Source organism: Budorcas taxicolor, chromosome X (genome assembly GCF_023091745.1).
Source record: "Budorcas taxicolor isolate Tak-1 chromosome X, Takin1.1, whole genome shotgun sequence".
NCBI lineage: Eukaryota > Metazoa > Chordata > Mammalia > Artiodactyla > Bovidae > Budorcas > Budorcas taxicolor.
In genome coordinates this window covers 141889873-141909281 of record NC_068935.1, presented here as the reverse complement: position 1 = coordinate 141909281, position 19409 = coordinate 141889873, and the positions used below count along the sequence as shown (strand labels likewise).

General features: G+C 44.0%; 1 protein-coding gene across 1 annotated transcript; it reads right to left on the bottom strand.

Annotated features, from left to right (window-relative positions):
• Positions 1 to 1615: 1615 nt before the first annotated feature.
• LOC128069683 (odorant-binding protein-like) lies at positions 1616 to 17279 on the bottom strand. Its single transcript, XM_052662793.1, has 7 exons — positions 17202 to 17279; positions 16589 to 16728; positions 11068 to 11135; positions 6219 to 6329; positions 4583 to 4684; positions 3538 to 3614; positions 1616 to 1696 (listed from the first exon to the last, which is right to left on the bottom strand). Exons 1-7 carry the CDS (start codon positions 17277 to 17279, stop codon positions 1616 to 1618), a joined length of 657 nt encoding a protein of 218 aa, XP_052518753.1.
• Positions 17280 to 19409: the final 2130 nt, after the last annotated feature.

The following is a 19409-nucleotide window of genomic DNA, read 5'->3' as shown; positions in this document are numbered from 1 at the left end:
GAAGAGAGAGCTAGACACCGCGAGGAAGTGGAGCACAGAGGATTCTCAGCCTTGCAGAACATGTCAGGATTGGCCAGCCTCTGCAATGCGTGTGTTAGGTTCTTCTCTTCATAGCTGGGCAGGGTCAGTTTATCTCCCTGTGAGCTGAGAAAAGGCACGTTAACAGTCAGGCTGAAGGGGAGGGTCGTCTGAGGCAGGCCGTAATGTATGATGATAATAACAATGGCAACAAAAAGCAAGTCAAAGAAACAGTTCCAGCATGGAGTCACCTTTGGTTCTTCGTGACAGTTCCCCACTGTCAAAGCCCATTCCACAGTCTTGTGGAAAAAGAGGGCGGTAACCATTCTGCTTCATCAGAAGGATCGTTCAAGGAGTGTCAAGGGACAGGGGCTCTGGGTGTGGGTATGGCATAGTCCTCTTGGAAGAATTCATCATTAACCACACCATAGAGTTGCCAGAACTGACACAGGACAAGGAAATAGACTGTTGGAGGGCACAACAGGAATTTGTGCACCAGGACCCAGGAGAAATGAAGAGTGACCCCACAGCAGACTGTCCTGGACTTGCCTGAGGGTGTCCAGAAGTCTCCGGTGGGTGAAGGTGTGGGTCAGTGGTGGCCTGCTACGGGTTAAGTGCAGGGACTCTAGAGGTACATGCATGGGATATTTTGAGGGAGGTCACCATTATCTTCAGTACTGTGGCCACCTCATGCAAAGAGTTGACTCATTGGAAAAGACCCTGATGCTCGGAGGGATTGGGGGCATAAGGAGAAGGAGACGACAGAGGATGAGATGGCTGGATGAAATCATCGACTTGATGAACATGAGTTTGGGAAAATCCGGGAGTTGGTGATGGACAGGCAGGCCTGGCATGCTGCAATTCGTGGGGTCACAAAGAGTTGGACATGACTGAGCAACTGAACTGAACTGTACTGAACAGTAATGTCACCCTGCACTTTTCGTGCATGAGTCTTAGTGAGTGGAACCTACGTTCCTTTCTCAGGAATGAATAAGATGCATTTTAGGGACTTTTCTTTGATCAGACTGCCTCCTTCCATACAGTAGGCTGAAAGTGAAAGTGTCAGTTGCTCAGGCCTGTCCAACTCTTTAGGATCCTATGGACTGTAGCCAACCCGGCTCCTCTGTCCATGGCATTCTTCAGGAAATATTGGAGTGCGTTACCATTTCCTCTTCCAGAGGATCTTCCTCAGCCAAGGATAGAACTTGGGTCGTCTGCATTGCAGGTGGACTCTTTACCATCTGAGCTATCGAGAAGCGCATATGCTGGAGGAGTCATAACTCTGCCCCAGGATGGTTTAGTCTAGTTCCTTCCTCTTCCCTGGACACCTGAGGGCATGTCTACCAAGTCTACATAAAGATTGTCTCTGGTGAACACCTGTCCTATGAAAGGCACAGTTTCCTGGACACTTAATGTGGACATCTGTGTGTTTTAAAAGAGGTGACTATTGCACAGACATGCCTGGGCAGGGCAGATATTAATTCAATTTATTTAAACCCTCAGCAATCAAATAACACCAATGAGGACATTATTTAATGACGAGGAGAGATGAGATGGGAGAGAGGGTGCGAGTGTGAAGAGAGCAGGATCATGTTAATCAGGAACCAGGAAAGTCATCTTCATGTTGTTGATCTTGATTCCACGGAGACGAGGACGTGTCTGGTCTCAGTGACTCTTTCTGTAGGGGAATAAGAGAGAATCAAAGGTTTAGTAGAGTTGACTATGTGCCAGCTCACAAGGGTGAGCCTCAGGCAGTAGGCTGATCCAGTGTCCAATTCCAGGTGGACCTCAACACTGCACATCTCTCTGACAGCATTTTTCCTGTGGAATGGTCCCCAGGATGTACATAAGGTTGGAGATTTCCCACTGAGGATTGATTCTATGAGTAAGGATTCCACAGTGCATGTACATCTTCATCTAAGGATGATTTTCAGGCTCTGTATTTGGAGCAAACAACTCTAATCCTGAACCTTTTGTCTTTTGGGTCCTCCAGAATTACCTTCTTTACTTTTTTTAAATATAAGAGTATAGTTGATTATAAATGTTGCATTAATTTCAGGTGTACAGCCAAGTGATTGTACATACAAGAGTGAGTATCTCTTCTTTTTCAGATTCTTTTCCCATTTGGGTTTTACAGAGTGCTGCATACAGTCCCCTGTGCAATGCAGGTGGACCTTGTTCTCTATCCATCCTGTATATAATACTTTGCATCTACTAACCCCAAATTTCTCAGACAGTAAGGTATCTGCCTGCAATTCAGGAGACCCACGTTCGAACCCTGTGTTGGTGAGATCTTTTATAGGAGGGAATGGCTACCCTCTCCAGTACTTTTGCTTGGAGAATCCCATGCAGAGTGGAGCCTGGAGGGCTATGTTCCACGGGGTTGCAGAGAGTCGGACGCAACTGAGCAACTAATGCTTTCTTTCACATTCACTTTTCAACTGCAAAACTCCCAATCCTTCTCTTCTCAACCCCTGCCACTTGGCAACCTCAGGTCTGTTCTCCACGTCTGTGAGTCTGTTTCTGTTTTGTAAACAAGTTCCTCCGTGTCATGTTTTAGATTCCAAGCAGAAGTGATATCTATGCGAAAGTGAATGTCACTCAGTCGTGTTCAACTCTTTGTGACCCCATGGACTGCAGCCCACCAGCTTCCTCTGTCCATGGAGATGCTCCAGGCAAGAATACTGGAGTGTATTGCCATTTCCCTCTCCAGGGGATCTTCCAGGCCCAGGGATTGAATGTGGGTCTCCTGCATTGTTGGCAGATTTATGACCATCTGAACCATGGCATTTTATCTACACTAAACTGAAAGGTGCAGTATAAAGAAAGATGAGTGACAAAGAATTGATGCTTTTGAACTGTGGTGTTGGAGAAGTGCCTTGAGAGTCCCTGGGACTGCAAGGAGACCCAACACGTCCATCCTATAGGAAATCAGTCCTGAATATGCATTGGAAGGACTGATGCTAAAGCTGAAACTGCAATCCTTTGGTCACCTGAAGCCAAGAAATGACCCATTTGGAAAGACCCTGATGCTGGGGATGATTGAAGGCGTGAGGAGAAGGGGACGAGAAAGGATGAGATGGTTGGGTGTCATCACCGAATCAATGGACATGAGTTAGAGCAAGCTTCGAGACTTCATGATGGACAGGGAGGCCTGGGATACAGCAGTCCATGGGGTCACAATGAGTTGGACACAACAGTGAATGAACTAAACTGAAAACTATAAGTGACGTTTATGGCATTTGTGTTTCTCTTTCTGACTTATTGCACTCAGCGTGACAAATATCCAGGTCCACCCATGCTGCTATAAACAGATTTATTTGCTTTTGTTTCTCGCTGAGTAATGGTCCATCGAATATACGTACCACTTGACTGTTATCACATTCACCTGGACCCTAGTGCTTTTAGTCGCTCTTTTTGTTAAGAATCTTTCTCGACAGAACATTGTAAGCCATACTTTAGCTAAGATCAGTGTCCTTTCTGGATGATGTATTAGTTTAGAAAGTTTAAACATCTCACTTTTGGAACATCTTCCGAGTAGGAATATATCACAAATGCATGTTTCAGACAGTGTCGTTGGAAGGCATTTACTGGTTCTGTGTGAATCATATGAGATCAAACACAGGTCTTGCAGAAAGCATGAAAGTGAAAGTTGCTCAGTCATGTCCAACTCCTTGTAATCCCATGGACCATGATAGTCCATGGAATTCACCACACCAGGATACTGGAGAAGCCTTTCCCTTCTCCAGGCAATGTTCCCAACCCAGGGATCAAACCCAGGTCTCCCTGGCTGAGCCACAAGGGAAGCCCAAGAATACTGGAGTGGGTAGCCTTTCCCTTCTCCAGCAGATCTTCCAGACCCAGGAATCAATCTGGGGTCTCCTGCATTTCTGGTGGATTCTTTACCAACTGAGCTATCTGGGAAACCCTGCTTCAGGGAAGCAGAGCTCTCTTTAATACCGATTCTATTGGAGGAGGAATGTGTGGGGACAACCACGAGATCAGGACTGATGGGAACACTAATAATTTCCACCAACTCGGGATTCCTGCTTCTGTCTGATGACTCTGGTCTGCAAGATTCCTGCAGGATAAGACTCTCTCACCACGGCTGCTTGGCGTTAATCAACCAAACTGTTTGCAATAGTATGGCTCAAGAGCAGCGAAATTATGGAACAAAAAAATTCTTTAGTGACACATTTAAATTGTTGGGGCAAATATTTCACACATATGAAATAACAGTGTGACCTTATTACTTCATCTGGAAGGGGCAGCGCTAATAATGGACTGTGTTTACTTACAGAAGTGTCAGAGTCACTTTGTTTCACTCCTCTGGACAGTTATCTAGGGGAAAAAAAAAAAAGGGAGAAATAAAAGAGCCACCGATTACTAACATTCCCCAGCGTTTCCAAGTTTTCTTTCTTTCTTCCTTCCTTCCTTTCTTGTAATATCGGATCTTTAAAGAGATTACTTGTGGAAGAAGAAACTTTGAATAAGTTGACTTGTTTTCTGATTTTTACACACCAGTTGAGTGGTATGGTCAGGGGAAAAGGTATAATTCCTTTACCAATATCGATGAAGTTCACGATATTTTCTTCTGGAATCCCTTTTTCTCTCACTGCGTTGTAGTACTCTTCTTTGTCTTGTGATTCAACATTATTTCCTGTGCCTGTAAAATCACCATGCAAAAAACAGGATTGTTGACCCCTGGGAACCCACGGAAATTTCTAAATCTACAGAACAAGAAATGGAACGTGACAATCAGATGTTCACTTGTATAATCTCAGAGGTTTCAGTGGTTCCCATGACACAGACATGTGCTTTCTGTGTTAAGAATTGAGCCCAGTCCAACTTGCTGTTCAGGACACCCTACTTCTCAGCATCAGGAGCTGGATGACAAAGACTTGCCAGGATCATCATGACTAATATGGAACCTACCTGCTTCTCTCACCTTCCTCGCATGTGGACCTGTCAGTCATATCTGTTTGTACACCAAGCTTAATAGGAAACAGCTTTCTCCTCTTCCACGGACACATTCACCTCATGACACATAATAACATGGGGTGATTTACTCTTTCGTGAACCTACCATTCTACCCATAACCTTTGCTGAAATAGACCCCTGTTGTCCCCATCACACACACCCCTCTCAGTGCCTTGAGGGGGTAATGTCAATGTTCATAAGAACAATGCACTTGAAACATGGAAAAGGGCAAAACTTTATAAGTGTCTCTTCCAAGGCTTACAGTGCATCAGAAAACTGGTATCACATACTAACACATACATAGGGAATGTGCATATATGGAATCTAGAAAGATGGTACTGATAATGAATTTCTTTGCAGGGCATCAGTGGAGAAACAGTCATAGAGAAGAGACTTATGGGCATGGGGAGAGGGGAGGAGATGGTGAGATGTATGGAGAGAGTAACATGGAAACTGACTTGTCCATATGTAAAAGAGATAGCCAATGGAAATTTGCTGTATGTCTCAGGGAACTCAAACAGAGGCTCTGTATCAACCGGGGGTGGGGGGTGGATGGGGAGGGAGATGAGAGGGAGTTTCAAAAGTGGGGGGATATATGTATACCTATGGGCTTCCCTTGTGGCTCTGCTGGTAAAGAATCCTCCTGCACTCTGGGAGACCTGGGCTTGATCTGTGGGTTGGGAAGTTACCCTGGAGAAGGGAAAGGCTACCCACTGCAGTATTCTGGCCTGAAGAATCCCATGGATCACGGGGTCACAAAGAGTCAGGCACAACTGAGCAACTTTCACACAAGCATATGTATAACTATGGCTGATGCATGTTGATGTTTGGCAGAAAACAGTACAATCTACAAAGCAGTTATCCTTCAATTAAAAAATAAATAAAATTTTAAACATGAGGTAAAGTCAGACTCATTATAGATATGGCTTCAAATTTGTTGACATGTGTAAAAGAAAATATTCTAGTAAAACTTCATTTTAAAAAATTTCAAGAGATAGAAATCATTTTGCAATGTCTGATGATGTGATAGTCTTCATTTTATGGCCCCCTGTTTCTTGGAAGAGTACCTCCAGGATCCTTAATTCAGTGAGCATAAAGATACAGGCCTTGCTCCATGAATATGGAATACTGTCAGCACCTCCTGCTATTCTGAATGAATCTCCTGACAGTGTACGTGTTACATGACAATGGTTATGGAAATTATAGGATGTCATACCCACCGAAGAATTGCACCAGTTCCGTCTCCTTGCCATGTTCATCCACATTGACAGTGTGGGTTAAGAGAGTGTTCTCGTCCCCACTAATGAGTTGAAATTCACTGTGACCCGCGTCTACGGGAGAGAGAAAAGATACAAACAGCTCCACCTTACCTTGTTGTCAGTTAGATTATCGTGACACGTGGCGGGCATGAACAACAGCCCATCGAGCATGGACCCACTCACTTCATGCGTGCACAGAATGCTACTGTTAACGGTGGCAAGGTAAGGAGGCAAGAATTTTCCTCATCCTCACCTTTTCCTACAATGAGCCAGTCACTCTTTGCTCTCTTATTAAGATGCTTCATAGAACGTGTGTTCTGATAAACTTAACGGATTCTTTTTCTGCTTGTTTATGTATTTATTTTCGACTTGCTGAGTCTTCCCTGCTGCCCGTGGGCTTCCTCCACGTGTGGTGACTGTGGAGTGCAGTCTAGGTGTGGTGTGCAGGCTTCTCATTGCTGTGCCTTCTCTTGTTGCTGAGCACAGACTCTGGGGAGCATGGGCTTTGGTAGTTGCAGCTCGGGGGTTCTAGAGTGCAGGATCAGTAGTTGTGGTGCATGAGCTTAGTTCCCCACAGCATGTGGGATCTTCTCGGATAAGGGATTGAACCTATGTCTCCTGCCCTGGCAGGCAGATTCTTATCCCCGGGACCACCAGGGAAGTCCCCAAGAGTGTTTTAAACAACATACACATATTATCAAGTCCGGGTTCAAAAATTCTTTGTATTTCTGTGACCCCAGCCATGACATTGTTTTCTCTTGACAAAAATCAACCTACCTTGTGTTCATTACCTTCCTGACTGCCTGCACAAGCCAGGCAACCATGTGAACACTTTAAGGATTGTGTTTCCCAAGCCCCTCAGTCGGGATTCTGACACAGACTACCGCCATATCTGCTGGTGTGAAGACAACTCACCTGCTGGGACATGTAGGCAGTGACCACCTAGAGGCGACATCCTTCCCAACCTGGAGTGCTGCCCCTCCTCTCTGCCCTGCCTGTCCACTCTACAATGCCTGTCCACTCTGCCCCATGTGTCTGGACAAGGAGCAGCTCCGACCTACTGTGGGTCACACTACACTCTCTCTGTCCATTCTCTCTCTCCTGGCCTCCACCTCACCTTCCTGCAATCTCAGCAACATGGAATGTAAAAATCCCCATCTGTGTTCCTGGAGCATGCAAACACCATTGCTCAGTCTCTGAAACAATGAAAATTATTAGCGTGCTTGGGGAAAAAAAGGCAGCCAAAGCAGCTTCATGTCGGGAGCCATGTTATGCATTACTGACAAAATGGAGGCACCCTCAACCCATTCTCCTTCCCACAGGCACAGACCCGGGATGAAGGAGTCAGGCCTTGTGATTCTGACTTTTTTTTTTTTTTCCTCTCCTCGGCTGAGTTGACTGAAAAGGAATATTAAGGTGCTTATTGTTCTTGAGAGGAGCATGAGAAGGTGCAAAACCTTCTGCAGCTGTGCTCAGAAAAGAATTCATAAAGTTAGTCACTGACATTTGTTCAAGGACTTTTACAAAAGAGTGTTCCAGGATGAGCACATAGGCCGCAGCTTGAGGACATGGGAGGGATTGCTCTCTGAAGCCTATTTGTGAAGGAAATGTTTATGGCAAAGGAGTTTACTGAATTTAAGGCTCAGAAATAATTAAAATAGAAGCTGAAGATTTAAGGAATGTTGTAATGTTAGTACATTTTACTGTAGCTTATAGAGGTTAGGAATTTTAGAGATACTAGCTAGAAGCCTTTTTAAGAGAGAGTGAGCTCAGGATGTTACGGGCAAACAGGATTTAGAGAGATAAATAAACTGAGGAATGTAGCATGAGTTACAATGTAACCACACATTAACTATAGGACACATAAGAGGAAGTAGATAGCAGATGTTAAAGCTGATTTGGGGAGAATCGCTGAAGCAGGAACTCTGTTTGAAAGGCAATAATGATTTACGGAGATAATAAGTCTGGGTGAGGGGGAACTGAAAATGTCAAACCTTTGACCTAATGTTTTTGTAAAAGTATAAAAGAAAATCTTAAACTTGAAATAAATAGGCAGTCCCAGAAAACTGGGAGGCTGTCTCGTTTCTCGCCGACACCACTCACCCCTTCAGGTTGAATCCCTGGCTGCTGGAGCTGGACTCTGGCAGCTTCAGAGTCTCAGAGCCCTGACGAGAATATGCAATTTTCCCAAGGCCACGCTGAGTCCACCGGCCTTGCTCACATTGGGACAGCTTAGTTCAGACTATGCATGTCCTCAGATTATCAGTGACCACCTGTGGTTCACCATGGCTTCACAAGGTGGGCATAGCAGCATCTCTGAATTGACTGTCATGTTCATGAATGGATGAGACAGTGAGAGTAACCTGTCTTCTGGGTGTCAGCTCACCATCAAGGCCACTGCTGTACTGGGCCTGATGCAGGTGCACCTTACAATCCCCAAAACAAAGCTGAAGGCTGCAATGGCTGGTCCCCAAGAGACCTTCCGAGAAGTCTTGCACTTACGTTTTTCTCCCTTGTTTAGTCATTGCATAAAAATCAAGCTAAAATGGGTTGCAAAAATGGAGAAGAGTAAACACAGTGGAAGCATTCATGATTCAGCCAAAAGAAACCATATAGTGGGAGTAAGGAAAAAATGAAGGCATAATTTAGAAAACCTCAAGTATCAGAAGTTATCGATCAAAGTATGGGGAAATATTTCAGGCCTGAATTTTACTAATTTGTGGCTATAGCATATGTACTGTGTGACTACTTAATTTAGGCAAGGGTTATAATCACATATTGATCTACTTAAATTTTAATCAAACATGTTTCCCTTAGGGCATGTGAAAACAATAATGTTATTTAGGGCCATTATAAAGAGCTCAGAGATACAAAGCCGGGCCAGCATGCCCATTGCTTTGTATAGAAGCTGCCTTTATGGTTGAACTCACGATGATTTCCTTGAGTTCAAGTTCATCCATCTCATCTTGAATGGACTAAGATATTATAAGATTGTTTTTAAATAGTGAATGGCACTAATGTGCCACCTCAAGATAGACCCCGAGACCTCAGTTCATAAGCCTGTTGTAAACTATCTGTGAGAATTCTATGAAAGCGAAATTGTGCACTCATGTTTAGCCACGTTGTTCTGGTTGATATATAATCGCGATGCCACGTCTGACTCTCCATGACTCCACGAAGTGTACCACACCAAGTTCCTCAGTCCTCCACGATCTTCCAGAGTTTGCTCAACTTCATGTCCTTTGAGTCGATGATGCCATCCGACCGTCTGATTCTCTGTTATCCCCTTCTCCTCCTGCCTTCAAACTTTCCCAACATCAGGGTCTTTTCCAATGAGTCAGTTCTTCGCAACATGTGGCCAACGTACTGGGACTTCAGCTTCAGTATCGGTCCTTCCAATGAATATTCAGAATGTATTTCCTTTACAATGGATTGATTTGATCTCCTTGCAGTCTGAGGGACTCTCAAGAGTCTTCTCTAGCACCATCCTTCAAAGCATCTGTTCCTTGGTTCTCAGCTTTCTTTACGCTCCAAATCTCCAATCCATACATAACAAGGGGGAAAAAAAAATACTGTTGAGTAAACGGATTTTGTTGGCAAAGTGATGTCTTTGCATTTTAATAAGCTGCCTTGGGTTGTCATATCTTTCCTCCCAAATACAAATTTTCTTCAATTTCGTGGATGCAGTCACAATCCACAGTGATTTTCGAGCCCAAAAAGATAAAACCTGTCACTGCTTCCAGTCTTACCACTTTCTATTTCCATAATGTGAGGGGACCAGATGCCATGATCTTAGCGTTTCTGAATGTGGAGTTTCAGACCAGCTTTTTCAGTCTCCTCGTTCACCCTCATCATGAGACTCTTAGTTCCTTTTCATTATCTTCCATTAAAGTGGTATCATCTGCATATCTGATGCTGTTGATATTTCTGCCAGCAATCTTGATTCCAGCTTGTCATTCATCCAGCCTGGCATTTGGCATGATGTGCTCTGCATATAAGTTATAGAAGCCACATGAGGATATCTTGTACTCTTTTCCCAATGGGAACCAGTCCTTTGTTCCATGTCCAGTTCTCACTGTTGCTGACTGACCCACATACAGGTTTCTCTGGAGCCAGGTAAGGCAATCTGGTATTCCCATATCTTTTAGAATTTTCCACACTTTGTTGTGATCCACACAGTCAAAGGCTTTACCATAGTCAATGAAGCAGAAAGGAAAAAACTTTTTTTTTTTCTTTCTAGAATTGCCTTGCTTTCTCCATGATCCAGTGAATGTTGAGAATTTGATCTGGTTCATCTGCCTTTTCTGAATCATGCTTATACGGCTGGAAGCTGTCTGATCATGTACTGCTGAATCTTAACTTGTAAGACTGTGAGCAGTACCTTGCTCACATGAGAAATGAGCCCGACGGTGTGGTAGTTGGAACGTTCTTTGTCATTTTCTGTCTTGGCGATTGAGACAGAAACTGACCTTTTCCAGGTCTGTGGCCACTGCCGAGTTTTCCAAAGTTGCTGACACATTGCTGCAGCCATTTAACAGCATTGTTTTTTAGGATTTTAAAGAGCGCAGCTTGAATTCTGTCACCTCCACTAACGTTGTTCATATAATGCTTCGTAAGGTCCACTTAACTTCACAGTCTAGGATGTCTGGATCTGGTCTCGTTGAGTTACACTCCATTGAGGGGAGACGCTTCAGTCCCTGACCTCTGATTTTTAGTAGGAGCAGAATTCAGATGTATGGGGTTATTGAAGAAAGATGAGACCAAGATTTCTACCTGAATATACTCTTTCCAGTGAAACATTCATACTTACAGTCAACAGCATAAAAGTTTCCTTCCTTTGTGCCTGAGACATATTTTTCTAGGCATTCTCCATTCTCCCTTAAAAAAAAAAAATGCATATTCAAGGTAGTTGAGTAAGACAATAAAAATTTGATGTATAATTAGCATTCTTTCTGTATGACACCCAAGAATATGTGTCAGGTATCACCTCAGTGCTGGTGAACAATTTGACCTTCAAAAGGGACAAAATATGTTGTCTCGTATGCAGTCACTGTCAAGTGACAAGGATGGTTTGTCTACACACTAAATCTGACTAGTAGTTACAATGACAACCTGCAGATACAGACAGGTCAGGTGTAAAGCCAATAAACATAGAGAAATCTAGAATTTTAGGAAGAAAGGAAAAGGATGAACTTTTCCTTTATATATATAGTTTCTGAAAACAGAGAGGCATAGGCATCATGACAAACCTGGGGGATTGTCACAGCCCTGGCAGTGAGCCATTAGACAACGAAAGTGGAAGTGTTTGTCACTCAGTTGTGTCCGACTCTCTGCGACCCCATGGACTGTAGCCCACCGGTCTCTTCCTCTGTCTGTGGAATTCTCCAGGCAAGGAGACTGGAGTGGGTTGCCCTTTCCTTCTCCAGGGGAATTTCCGAACCCAGGGATCGAATCTGGGTCTCCTGTATTACGGGCAGATTTCTTACCCTCTGAGACACCAGGGAAGCCCTTAGTAGACCATATGAGAGCCATCAGGCCTTACGAGACAATATGAGATCCTCCAGGCCTCATTACACAATGTAAGAACCACCAGGGAAGCCCTCAGTAGACAGTATGAGAGCCAAAAATCACAAAATTTAAAAATGTTTAATTTTCTCCAAATACACAGTGTTCCTCCATCACAATACCATATGAGGATTAAACCTGAAAGACACATATCTGTATACAGACACATTTCACACTCACAAAGACACTTGCACAAGCAAACACTTAAGTACACGTGATGTGCTTATATGTTATGAAGAAATTTATGCATATAATATATGATACGTATATATTGTTACCTCTGTAACAAAAGAGGAAGTGGCTTCACATATGTCCTCTGTACATGTATGTGAAAAAAGGGGCATTTGGCATATATAAAGAATCTTTGTGAAACTAATACTAAAAGAGAAATAACCCTACAGGAACTGGATTAATTTTTGAACAGACACCTTGGAAAAGAATGCCCACAGTGAAGTGTGGTGAGTGTTCTTAGTCAGTGAAAGTGAACGTGCAAGTCATTCAGTCATTTCTGCCTCTTTGTGACCCAATGGCCTATACATTCCATGGAATTCTCCAGCCCATAATACTGGAGTGGGTAGCCTTTCCCTTCTCCAGTGGTTGTTCCTGACCCAGGAATTGAACTGGGGTCTCCTGCGTTGCAGGCAGATTGTTTCTTTACCAAGTGAGCTTCAGGGAAGCCCTCTTAGTCATTAGGGAACTGAAATGCATAGAAATCACTGAAAAACAACCACAAAGTGGGAACACAACAATTATCCAATATAACCTCAAATACACACAATTTTATCTGAGCAGACAAACTCCTTTCATTTGGCGTGGAAAACGTGATTCTTTGCATATGCAGACAGTGACAACTGCTTTAAACATTGTGCTGAGTGATGGAAGGTGGGGAAAATGATTCATAGAGCATGTTTTTCTCGCATGAAGATCCAGAAAATTTAGAAAGTGCAGATCTGTCTTATCTACGGCTCTAGGGGTAGAAATTTGATGATGAGAAAAGAAAAAGACAGTATGAAATGGCAAAAAGATAGGACACTGAAAGATGAAAGCAAAATTCTGTCTGGGGAGGCCTTACGAATAGCTGTGAAAAGAAAAGAAGCCAAGAGCAAAGGAATAATGGAAAGATATTCCCATTTGAATGCAGAGTTCCAAAGAATAGCAAGGAGAGATTAGAAAGCCTTCCTCCGTGATCAGTGCAAAGAAATAGAGGAAAACAGTACAATGGGAAAGACTAGAGATTTCTTAAAGAAAATAAGAGCTATTAAGAGAATATTTCGTGCAAATATGGGCTCAATAAAGGACAGAAATGGTATGGGCATAACGGAAGCAGATGATATTAAGAAGAGGTGGCAAGAATACACAGGAAAACCCTACAAAAAAGATCTTCATGACCCAGATAATCACGATGGTGTGATCACTCACCTAGAGCCAGACACCCAGGCATGTGAAGTCAAGTAAGCCTTAGGAAACATCACTACGAATAAAGCTAGTGGAGGTGATGGCATTCCAGTTGAACTATTTGAAATCCTGAAAGATGATGCTGTGGAAGTGCTGCACTCAATATGCCAGCAAATTTGGAAAACTCACCAGTGGCCACAGGACTGGAAAAGGTCAGTTTTCATTCCAATCCCAAAGAAAGGCAATGCCAAAGAATGCTCAAACTACTGCACAATTGCACTTATCTCACACACTAGCAAAGTAATGCTCACAGTTCTCCAAGCCAGGCCTCAAATGCACATAAACTGTGAACTTCCAGATGATCAAGCTGGATTTAAAAAAGGCAGAGGGAACAGAGATCACATTGCCAACATCCATCGGATCATCACAAAAGCAAGAGAGTTCCAGAAAAACATCTACTTCTGCTTATTGACTATGCCAAAGCCTTTGACTGTGTGGATCACAATCAACTGTGGAAAATTCTTCAAGTGATGGGAATACCAGAAAACCTGACCTGCATCTTGAGAAATCTGTATGCAGGTCAGGAAGCAATAGTTAGAACTGAACATGGAACAACCGACTGATTCCAAATCAGGAAAGGACTATGTCAAGGCTGTATACTGTCACCCTGCTTATTTAACTTATATGCAGTGTACATCATGAGAAATGCTGGGCTGGAAGAAGCACAAGCTGGAATCTAGATTGCCAGGAGAAATATCAGTAACCTCAGATATGCAGCGGACACCACCCTTATGGCAGAAAGTAAAGAAGAAGTAAAGAGCCTCTTGACGAAAGTGAATGAGGAGAGTGAAACAGTTGGCTTAAAGCTCAACATTCAGAAAACGAAGTTCATGGCATCCGGTCCCATCACTTCCTGGCCAATAGATGGGGAAACAGTGGAAACAGTGGCTGACTTTATCTTGGGGGGCTCCTAAATCACTGCAGATGGTGATTGCAGCCATAAAATTAAAAGATGCTTACTCCTTGGAACGAAAGTGATGACCAACCTAGACAGCATATTGAAAAGCAGAGACATTGCTTTGCAAACAAAGGTCAATCTAGTTGAGCCTATGGTTTTCCCAGTAGTCATGTATGGATGTGAAGTTGGACTCTCAAGAAAGCTGAGTGCTGAAGAATTCATGCTTTTGAAATGTGGTGTTGCAGAACACTCCTGAGAGTCCCTTGGACTGCAAGGAGACCCACCATCCTAAAGGACATCAGTCTTGAATATTCATTGGAAACACTGATGCTGAAGCTGAAACTCCAATAATCTGGCCACCTGATGCAAAGAACTGACTCCTTGGAAAAGACCCTGATTCTGAAAAAGATTGAGGGCGGGAGGAGAAGGGGACGACAGAGGATGAGATGGCTGGATGGCATCACGACTCAATGGACATGAGTTTGAGCAAGTTCTGGGAGCTGGTGATGGACAGGGAGGCCTGGCGAGCTGCAGTCCATGGGGTCGCAAAGAGTCGGACACGACTGAGTGGCTGAACTGAACTGAACTGAAGAAAAGGAGGTGTGCTGGAGAAATTTTATAACTGTTTTTAAAAACAAAACTGTTTCTATTTCTGAGTGTGTTGTGTCTTTTTGCCACTCAGGCTGCTCTCTGTTGCCGAGGGCAAGGGTCATCACTCTCTAGTTGCAGTGCCGGGATTTCTCACCATGGTTTATTCTCCTCCTGTGGAGCATATAGCTATATATAGCATATAGCTCAGTCATCATAGCACATGGGCTTACTTGCTCCCGGGCACGTGGCGTCCCTCCAGACCTAGATGGAGCTCATGTCTCGTGCATTGGCAGACAGATTCTTAAGCACGGAGCCACCAGCTAAGACTAGGAGAGAATACTGGAGTGGGTTGCCATTTCTTATTCCAGGTAAAATTGATTTCAGAAAGATTCAGTTCAGTTCAGTTGCTCAGTCGTGTCTGACTCTTTGCGACCCCATGAATCGCAGCACACCAAGCCTCCCTGTCCATCACCATCTCCCGGAGTTCACTCAGTCTCGCATCCATCGAGTCCATGATGCCAGCCAGCCATCTCATCCTTGGTCGTCCCCTTCTTCTCCTGCCCCTAGTCCCTCCCAGCATCAAAGTCTTTTCCAATGAGTCAACTCTTCACATGAGGTGGCCAAAGGACTGGAGTTTCAGCTTTAGCATCCGTCCTTCCAAAGAAATCCCAGGGCTGATCTCCTTCAGAATGGACTGGTTGGATCTCCTTGCAGTCCAAGGGACTCTTAAAAGTCTTCTCCAACACCACAGTTCAAAGACATCAATTCTTCAGCGCTCAGCTTTCTTCACAGTCCAACTCTCACATCCATACATGACCACTGGAAAAACCATAGCCTGACTAGACGGACCTTTGTTAGCAAAGTAATGTCTCTGCTTTCGAATATGCTATCTAGGTTGGTCATACCTTTCCTTCCAAGGAGTAAGCATCTTTTAATTTCATGGCTGCAGTCAATCAGTTATATATATTTATAAAGCCATGTCTCCAAGCATAGAACATGTAGTGGTTTCTTTTCTTGATATTTTTATTCCACACAATGCATACCTGAGTTTACATGTTCTCATTTGGGGGGATAACTGGTGAGCAAATGTGTTGATTTCTGCCATACTTTCATGTTCCTAGGAAGCTGTCTTTGGTATAGTGGACATTCCATGAATGGTACTTAGATCTGTGTGTGTGTGTGCTTGATAGCTCAGTCCTGTCTGACTCTTTGTGACCCCTTGGACTGTAGCCCTCCAGGCATCTCTGTCCGTGGGATTCTCCAGGCAAGAATACTGGAGTGGGTCGCCATTTCCTCCTCCAGGGGATCTTCCTGACCCAGGGATGGAACTCCTGTCACATGCATTGGCAGGCGCCTGGGAAGGGACTTGGGAACGTCACTAGGGGCTCCGAAGGCTTTGGGAAACTCAGTGGTGATGAAACCTCCCGTGAGGAAGCCCCGAGGGCAGAGCTCACTGTTTGCTCTCCCCTTGCTCTCACTTCTGTGCTCAGTGGGAACTGTCTCTTACAAATTCTGCAGGAAGGAGTTCAGCCCCTGGTGGGGACTCTGGGCGCCAGGACACGAGCCTCTTCTCTCTGCCGTGTCCCTCTTCCCTTTACTGAGTTGATGCCAGTAGTGCTTCCGGGTTCTCCCTCTAAGCAGAATTTTCAGGACATTCCCTGGAGGCTCACGGTGGAACCACCCTCCCCCCAACTCAGAGAACTTGCCCAGCCTCACAGCTCAGGGCGTCTTCCACCCAGAGAGCTCCCTGCAGGCAGGGAAGAGTCACCCTCCCTCAGTCTGGGGTTTACAGTTGTTTTCCTTTTGGGTGATTTTTACTTACTTGACATAAAAATGCATCACTATTGTGCCATTTTCTTCATCAAACTCAATGTAACGCATGAAAGCGTAGAATGGCCCACCCTCGGTGATCTTCTCTATGTTATTGGCTGCCGTGTAATAGTTTAACCATCTTCCTGTGAACTAAAAGTTAAATTCCCTTCAGAAATCGCAGTCCATCTCTGTAAATTCTGCCCAACATCATCCCTCAGGAGTTTCCCTGCCCTTTCACTTAGCCGAAGTTACCTATCTTTACGAACACAGCCCTAGGTATAAAATCATAGGAAACCTCATGTCAGATTAAGGAAATAATTGAGGTATTACTGAGATAGCTTGAGCTATCTTGTCAAATGCAACAGCCCTAATCCAGCAGCTGTGTGGTCTTCCTTCCATTTTACAAGAGTAGTGAACAGGCATGAGACCCAGTGAATGGATGGTAGAGATGATACAGACATCACAAACAGCAGGTATAGAGCCCGTGAATGGAGCAATTCTCAGTTGCAGGGACATGGCTAGGCTTAGCCGTCCACATGACCAAACCTCGAAAAGGACACTCACCTCAACACTCACTAAGACTTCCTCCCAAGCTAGGACCACCGTTCAAATGCCCCTGGTACCTGTGAGTTCTCTCCGTGAGCTTCACCTTGACTGGCAACAAGCAGACCAAGGACAAGACTGCACAGCAGAGCCTTCATCTTGTTGACTCTTGAAGTCCTTCTGTAGAAGCTGAGGGTGTCCCAGTGGTTGGAGAGGATGCAAAATTGCTGCCACTTTTATAGCCTGCATCTGCTGGCGTGATACATCGTGAGCCAATAGTTGTTCCTCATATGACCACAGGTGCAACAGAAGGCACCTTCAGGATCCTGGTTGGCAGAGATACACTCTGCTGGCATTCTGTCATTTTGATAATGATATTTGTTTTGAGAGAAGCATACGTGGATGCGGGCATTTGACCTTTAGTAAGTGAGAAACTGCAGTACATCCAATATTGCAAGGGGACAATTATTTATTTTCCTGTTTATCATGAGATCCAAAAATGAGATGAGCTCTCCAAGGTGCATATGCCTCACTTCTGCATGGTTCTGTTAACATGGTGGAGACAGTCTAACATTTATTTTCTAAAAGTAAAGATTGACTGTGTGGTTTAGCCAAGGGAACATTACTTCCTAAGAGACCCTTGGAAATATTCCTATTTTTCTGAGGTGGGGAACAGGTCAGCACAAAGCATTTACCACCTTCTCCTGCCCCAATGTGGGCTTTTTCCTCCTAATTACTGAGGACGATCTGGTAAAAATGCCACTTAAAGTCATCTGAAGATTGCACACCAGTTGTTTATTTTCAGTGATTGCTCTCCAGACAACCTTCTACCCATTTAATCTGTAATATAATATTTACTCACTAACTCAGTTGTTTCTCCCAGTGAGCAAAAGTACTGGACAGCTGTTCTTGCCACTTTTAGAATTCTGAATGGAAAAAATAAATTTTCTGACTCAAGGTCACTGAAACAGTGAGTCATTTTTCTAAATTTTTTATCAAATTTAACTCACTTTCATCTTCATTCATGGGAATTTATCAAATAAACACATTAAAAGATTAGTTATGTTCTGAGTATAGAAAGGAAGAAACGATGAGATTCAGGGTTTCTGAGTCAGCTAAGTGAGAACTTCTCCTGGGAAAAACTAGAGTTCAGAATCTTTCATTTGGGTTGAAGTCAGACCTTTGAGGAGAGCTTGTCATCTCAAGGTCATCCTCAGCTCACATCCTCAGGAGATCACTTTCCTTCATGTTCATGGGGACCGACATTATATCTATGTTTTTTCCTTTTATTCTCTTTTCTTTCAGTTGCAATAGCATGCTATCTCTTTTGTTCATACATTCCTCTGTATATTACCCTGACGTATTTTCAGCCGTGAAGTCTGCGTGATAGAAGGCTTTCATGTCTCAGAATATCCTGAGACCGTTTCCTGTCTTTGGTCTTTGATCAAGATGCTAATTTTCCTTTTTTGCTTGTTTGTTTCTTTATCTTGGCTACAGAATGCAGCATGCAGGTTCTTAGGCCCCAATGGGGATGAATCCTGTATGGACCCTGTACTCTGTGAGAGGGAAGGGCAGAATCCTCACCACTGGACCACCAGAGAAGTCCCTGATTCAGATAAATGTGAGTGGTCATGTGACCCCAACTCACACCCCTTATCATCCCATCATCGCCCTTCTATCTCTACTTTTGTATATCTAGCATTCCCAGGTTTTCGTTTTGGACTCTTAGCAACATGTGTCCCCTGGGAGTGTATCCTAGGACCATCCTATCTTAGGAAGATCTTTCTAACTGCCAGTCAAGGGGAGATTAGACACTATTTCTTTTAGGAGATTATTGCAACAGTTGTAATAATCATGTTGGTTTCCACTGGTCTTAGCACTCTTCTTCCTTCATTGTGTTCACAAGTCTGTTCTCTATATCTGCATCTGTGTTCCCTCCCTACAAATAATATGTAGCTGGTGAGAGATGATAATAACAATGGCAACAAAAAGCAAGTCAAAGAAACAGTTCCAACATGGAGTCACCTTTGGTTCTTTGCAACAGTTCCCCACTGTCAATGCCCATTCCACAGTCTTGTGGAAAAAGAGGGCGGTAACCATTCTGCTTCATCAGAAGGATCGTTCTGGGAGTGTCAAGGGACAGGGACTCGGGGTGTGGGTATGGCATAGTCCTCCTGGAAGAGTTCGCCATTAACCACACCATAGAGTTGCCAGAACTGCCACAGGACAGGGAAGTATACTCTTGGAGGGAACAACAGGAATTTGTGTACCAGGACCTAGGAGAAAGG